The sequence below is a fragment of the Manacus vitellinus genome, unplaced genomic scaffold, assembly GCF_001715985.3.
Source record: "Manacus vitellinus isolate BGI_N305 unplaced genomic scaffold, ASM171598v3 scaffold_6_pilon, whole genome shotgun sequence".
Classification (NCBI taxonomy): domain Eukaryota; kingdom Metazoa; phylum Chordata; class Aves; order Passeriformes; family Pipridae; genus Manacus; species Manacus vitellinus.
Genome location: NW_021940750.1, coordinates 27,408,532 through 27,415,387, shown reverse-complemented (window position 1 = coordinate 27,415,387; position 6,856 = coordinate 27,408,532). Strand labels below are relative to the sequence as shown.

Below are 6,856 nucleotides of genomic sequence, written 5' to 3'. Positions count from 1 at the left end.
CAGGTTCTCATCCATGCCCTGCAAAAAGCGCTTATGTCATACCGAATTTTCAGTTCATATCCAGAGACCCTTTGCAGTCATTGGGGGAACAGCCATTAAAAAACAGAAGAAAAAACCAATAGCCTTCACCTGCACTGATCAATACATTTGTTTTAAGGCCTCCAAATAGCATCACACAGGCATTGCAGGCTGTTTATTTTGGGATGGTAATAGAACCTGATGAGAAAATAATTTTAGGATTGTGCAAGAGTATCTTGTGGTGTGTTGAGCAAGTACAGACACCCTCACTCTTCCTGCAGGCATGCAGCTGCTCAGGCTACCATTCCTAGAATGATGGGATGCTGGAATGCAAAATATGGAAAACTGTCAGATTTCCAGCAAATTGTCACCACGGGTCAGAACAGGGCAAAGTTGAGGCTGTATTATTTACAAAAACAGCAGAATGGTTGTGTGTTATCTGTAACCCATGGGAATAGTGTCAGTTGCCCCAGACAGGGCTTCCTCTCCTCCTCTCCTTACTGCTAGAATGGAGTTCAAGGCCGTTTTCCCACCCGTGTGCCAAATCTGCCGTGTGTTTCTGCCCAACATCCTGCTGCACACAGCAGTTCAGTGCCTTTCCTCTGAGATCACCAGGAGGGCAGATCCATGATCAGCCTCCAGTGTGTGCTGGCTATTTCTGTAGAATGCAAATTTAGATGGACACAGTTTGGTTCAGAGCACAAGTAACTGCCCTCCCTTCTCTACCAGCAACAAAGCAGAAAGCAGTTCATGTGAGTTGGAGATAACACACTTTTATAGAGATTCCAGTAAGCAGTATTATTTTAGCTCTCTTCAAACCAAGTTGCATCTTGTCTCATCAGGATGACTTGAGGTAAGTGCTGAGCAGCTGTGCCCACCTCGGGGCAGAAGGTTGAAGGCCTCTCATTCCTGTGCTCAGCCTGTGCCTTGTGAGAACAGGAACGGAGGAGAATTAGACAGAAAGGATGCTTAAGCCAAAGTGCTGACTGAGCAGTATTTTGTGCCAAGAGCTTGGGCAATTCTTAATCAGCTGTTTCCTTCCTAGGGGCACAATACCCCAAAAGAGGCAGGAGACAACAGGAGTACTACAATTCTACAGTTCTACACACCACAGGCAGAGCTGGCCAGTATCCTACAGTAGCAACGCTCATCCAAGGAGGGACTGTGCTAGAACAGTCAGGGTCTTCACACCAGCTGGATAGGAGGAAACCATTTTTCACAGTGCAAGGGGTTGAAATACTGGAGTAGAGCCAAGGGGGGCTGCATGACCTTGAGCCTTGGAGTCTTGCAGCACTGAAAGATGAGGCCCTGAGCAACCTTGGGAGGCAGCCCCACCTGAGCAGGGATTGGACTGATGACCTCCAGGGGTCCCTGCCAGCCTGAATCACTTCACAAACCTGCAGAGAAAAACCAGTCTTGTGCCAGGTTTCAAAGTACAGTTGGTGTGACTGGAGCATGCAGAGGCCCAAAAGCTCTTAAATTCTGCAGGAAAATTGCCTTTGATCTCAGTGGCTTTTATTTTAGGTTATACATGACCTGCCAGTCTAATAATTTCCATGAATTATTGACAGATTATATTGCTGGGTGTAAACTGGCATTACATCAACTCTGTGCGTGCAGAGGCCACACAGACTTTTTGTTTCCTAGCAGAAGTTGCCAGGTTCAGCAGGTCTCCCTGTTCCTCTCTCTCACACTGGGATCCTTTCTTTGGGGGTAAATGCATGATCATTGCACAAGGTTTCTCTGGAAATGAATGTTTGAGGAGGCCTTGGCTGGGTTGCACAACCCTACTTGGTCAAAATCCACTGAAACACTCCTGTCTGCTGAGGGCTCACATGAGTGCTAGTGCATGACTCACAGCATGACCATCTTGACTAACCAGGGGAGGTTACAGATCATCAGACTGGACTGCTTCCTTCTCGCCTGGGCTGCAGCATGAGGAAACCCCATGGCAAATCCCATGAATAAAATCCCATGGAGCATTTAAAAACGCGCATTTCATTCCCTCATTTGACTTTTTTTTTCCCTCATCATCCAAAATGTCAGATAACAGCCCAAAGCAGTGAAGGACCCTGGGCACCAAGGCCCAGAGGAAGGGATGTGCTGAATTGCTCCAGCAATCTCTACACTGGGGACTCAGAGCTTTGCTAGGGTCACTAAAACGACAGCAAGTTTGTTCCAGACAGACTGTTCCTCCATAATCCTGGAGCAGACAGAGCCTGAGTCCCCACACCACTGAGCTGTAAGCTTGGAGAGGCAGCAGCTGTCTCTGTCCTGGGTCCTCCAGGATCCCATCATATGGGTCATCTCCCATCTTGTGTTCCCTGACAAGGGATAGCTGTGGTCAGGCCCTGGAGGTGCCAGGTCATCCCTGTGCCCCAGAGAGGTATGATTAGTGAAGTTGTTGCTGGTGGTTTGTATAATGGGACCAAACAGGCCAGGTGTACCACAGCCTCTGAGCAAGAACCTGCTCTACACCAAGTCCTAGCACAGGGATTGCCTTCCAGGCAGCTCTCAGCCAGGCACAGTAATTCACATTACTGTCAACAATCTCTGAGTTTAGGAGAGCCATGGAAATCTTTGCAAATCAAATCAGAGCTTTCCAGTTGTTATGCCAGAGGAAAATGTGGATGTGCAATTTGAGAGCCTTTTTAAAAGCCCACATAAATTCAGCTGACGCTCCTTGCATTTTGAAAACTGGATTTTGGATCTAGACTTTGATAAATTTTAATCTGAGCCCATTTAGATTGCAGTGATTTAGCACTGTCATAATTTCCCCAGGCTCCACTGACCAGCTCTATATCCTGTAATACCCCCCAGCCCCAAAGTCCAGCTGCCGACTCAGACGTCTCAGGAAGTGCTGGAGCACTTCAGTTCATCAATTTGTTGCTCAGCCCTGGCTGGTGCAAAGTCCAGTTGCTGTCCAGAAATATCCAGCAGATCAGTCCTAGCTTCTTTCCTTCCATGTTTCTACTTTGACCTCATACCCATCAGATTACTTTCGGGCTCAGTGACTGCGAAGGTTACAGTATAACAATAACCTGATCAGGCCGAGGACTTTGGCAGACAATATACATCTTTGCTTAAAGTTACTTGGAGCAGCCATGGCAGACCCAAGCTGTTGGTCAGATGTTCCACATTCTGGTCTGGTGCTGGGAGCCCCCAGTCCAGTGGACCTCATGTAGTGTGATGATACCTGTGCACAGGTGGTGGAAGTAAAGTGGGTGCATGGCTTGGAGTCCTATCAAGAGGGGTGAGAAGGCTGGTGGGAGACAGACCAGAGAGTTAGTTTGGGCCCATGGTTTGGATGGAACAGGCAGGTGAGAGATAGAAGGGAGTGTCTCATTTGGGAGAGCAAGTGCAAAACAGAGGATTTGAAGAGTGTGTGGGATGGTAGGTTTGAGAAAAAAGGAAGGTTTGTAAGTGATGCTGCCCAGAGGTTGGACCATCCTGCTGCTGCAGCCTCAGCAGTGACAGTTGAGATCATCCTCAGTATAGCCAACATGGAGCAGGTCAGCCCTCAGGAAACAGGGACATGAGTGATGATACCTGTGGTGGAAACAGGAAAACCAGCCTCTCTGCACTGTGTCAGGGATTTACTGGCAGTGCTCCGAACGGAAGGGAAAACTGCCATGAGCTTGCCCTACACTCAGAGCTGGTGGCAGGGTGAGGGGCTGGGTAGGGTGAGGATCTGTTGCCTCATGGCTGGAGCAACTATGGAAACCCTGTACCCAGCCTGTCAGTGAGGGCCTGCTGCCAAGCTGTTGGCACAGAATGTCCCGGGCAGGGTGGCAGAAGGGTGGGAGCTGACATCCTTTTGCAGCCTGTTGGATGGGCATGGGGAACGTGCTGTTGAGGCAGAGAGGCCAGCAGCTCCAGGGGCCATGGGTGCTCTCTTGGGGGCCTGTCCCACTGCTACAACCCCAGTCCTGGGCATTCCAGTATCTCCCTGGGGATGGGGACAGAATAAGGCAAGGCAGGGCAGGGCTGCAGGGAGCTTGAGACCAGTCCTGCTGCAGCATCATTGGGGCGGGAGCTGACAGCCCTGTGAGGCTGAAACAGGGTTCCAGGCCATAGGTAGGATGGGGGGGCACTAGGGAGGCACTGGAGGCAGCCATGGTTGTGAGTGCCCTTGGGGCCCTGAGAGCAGCATCACTGCCTAGATTGATACTGGAAACCTGTATCTCAGGTTTGCTCATGGCATCCCAAGTGCCACCCTGAGAGCAGCAGAGCCTCCCAGCAGGAGCACCCAGCCCTGCAAGAGGGTAAGGACAGCACGAGGGAGGTGTTCAGCTCTGGCATCCTGTCAGTGTGCTGCCCAGAGGCAAGGTGGAGGTGCCGACAGCTGCACACAAGTAGAAATAACCATGGATTTGGAGTCAGCTCGGAGTTGGTGTGACACACTGCAAGCTCTGCACATGATATCCTCAAAACGAAGATTGCTGTTATTCACTGTTCCTCATTCTTGGTTGTTGTCCTTCCTGACAAGACGTGCATGCAGCCCAAGCTGGCAGATGCACAGCACTGGTATCTGTATGCAAATTTGGCCACTGCACACTACAGCTGGGGCATGTAGACACAGACATTTATTTCAAGCCACAGAGACTAAGAAAGTAACCAGCTATATGTGATACCATTTTACCTTTGGAGCTTCAGGAATAAGGCAGAGACCCTGGGCAACTTAGGCCAAGCTGCCCCAAATCTTTTTTGAATTTTAATGGAAGGAAACGATAAAAACTTTGAGCAAAACCCAGAGTAAAACACCTTTTCTTTCTAATCAGAGTTTTGCTAGGCCTGATTCCAAGTTTGTGTAACATACAGACAATACAATATCCAGTGGGCACCTTGCCTGAATGAAGGTACCCAAAAACATGGACCTGTCTTGCAACTAACACTTCCATTATCCAATCCTGAAAAATTGTTTTCAAATTTAATTAAATACATTTTTGCATTGGTTCAATGTGTTCTGTGGGAATTTATTAAAGTCATAACCTGGTGGGACTTATAGATAGGATAACACTAGTGAAAATGACAGCCAGGTAAAAGGGACAAGTATTTAATTCTATCTATTTTTGACTTTAAATTTTTAATCTGGTTTGATACACTGGACAAATTTTTAAGTTCTTTGCACAGGCTTATTTCAAAATAATTGCACCATATCACACATTGAAATAAATATACAATTAACCAAACACTATCATACAACCGATGTGATTAAAACTGCTGTACATATAAAACTGATGGTGAAGACTTCCAGCATTTAAGAAAAATACAGTGATGAAAATTCCTAAGCTACCTGATTTCAGTGACAAACAGATGGCAAAAAATATATTCTTAGTGAAGGCACAGGATCATCTTCCATGGTTTGTAATTACATGGATTTCAAAGGCAAAAACATGTTGTTGACAGCAAGACAGAAATGGAGTTCTGCTAAAGGTGACATCTCTATGCCACTGAATACATCAGACAAGACCCAGTTTATTCAAACTGAGTGAACAGATATTGTAAGGCACAAACACAGTCTTATCTCCAAACAGATTGAAGTGTGTGCAGACCTTTCACAGGCCTTGTGCACAGAGGTGATTCACACCTGCATTAATTTAGTATGAAGTAAATGTCCACTTTTCTGCAAGATATCTGGATTTTCTCCGCTGTCCGTTTACATTGTGCAATGTCAGATGGTTGCCAGTGGGAGGTTATGAGGCTTGAGACTTCAAGTTTTCCAGAGGATGAACGTTCTCCTGAATGCTCCTTCTACTTCTGCAAATGAACTCTGCTGAGAAATGCCCTGTGTTCAGACAGCATCTACAATTAGCCCACCTGCCCTGTGTTGAAGGCCACACTCCAGAGACCTTTTGAGAACTGCAGATACCAGAGCATCTCACAAGGTAAACTATCCAGCCCTTCCAGGATGACAGCAAATGCAGCAAAAAACCAGCACAGCCCATTAGAGAAAGTCTGACTCCTTGACAATTGGAACTGATGGGGTTTTAGGGTCTATTGGTTTATAAATAAAATTGAAATCTTTCTTGGTTTCGCTCTTCAGCAGGGAGGATTTAATATGGTGAGGAAGGGCATCTTTATCCAGCTGCAGCCACTGGTCCTCGACATACACAAAGAGTCCATAGTCCTTGGGATTGGAGACTTCAAACTTCTCAGCACACTGCTGGCTCAGCTTCTCAGCTGTGGTGTCGCTCCGGGAAGCAAGTGTCCTTGACTGACCACCAATTTCCAGAAAGGAGATAGAGATGAAATCCTGAAGAGAAACATGAGGATAGGCCTTGCAGTTAACATAGGACTGAAGGAAGTAGAATTCAGCCCCAAAGCCATAGCTGCCTAGAGCTCCTAAATGCTCCCAAATATCCTCCAGTTGTTCTCCAATGTCCTAGCTATTCTCTCCTTTTTCCCTCCCGACAAGCTCTGAATCAGCAAATACTTAAACTAACAAGCACTTAACCAAATAATTAGCCCTGTAAAAAAGCTAAGGTTTTTTTCTGATTTTGGTAAATATCCTTAATGAACAGTCTGCAACAGTTCATTCTCCCATTTTTTTTACAGCTCCTGAAGAAAGAATATGCAAAGAAGTGATAGACCAGAATAACAAACCACAAACGTCAGAGATCTGGCCTGAAAACCCCCTGTTTCCCAAAAACAGGAAAAGGCAGTGTGATGACCCTTGTAACTCCACAATCACCCAAACAGCACCTTGGGAATGTGTATTCTGAACTTCTTTCCATCAGGAAGGAAACAGCAGAAGATGTTATGCTGAGAAGGCTGATTTACTTGTATCCTGTTTCAGGCAGTAACAACTGTTGGGACAATTTTCCTCTTGCCAAAC

The 6,856-nt window shown here is 46.8% G+C and overlaps 1 protein-coding gene across 1 annotated transcript in view; it reads right to left on the bottom strand.

Moving 5' to 3' along the window:
- Window positions 1-4,996: 4,996 nt before the first annotated feature.
- RIN3 (Ras and Rab interactor 3) overlaps window positions 4,997-6,856 on the bottom strand; it is a 65,696-nt gene continuing 63,836 nt past the window's right edge. Inside the window, exon 10 of the mRNA XM_018082845.3 lies at window positions 4,997-6,274. Within this exon, the coding sequence (XP_017938334.2) occupies window positions 5,966-6,274 (309 nt within the window). The 3' untranslated portion in view covers window positions 4,997-5,965. The remainder of the gene's footprint in view (window positions 6,275-6,856) is intronic.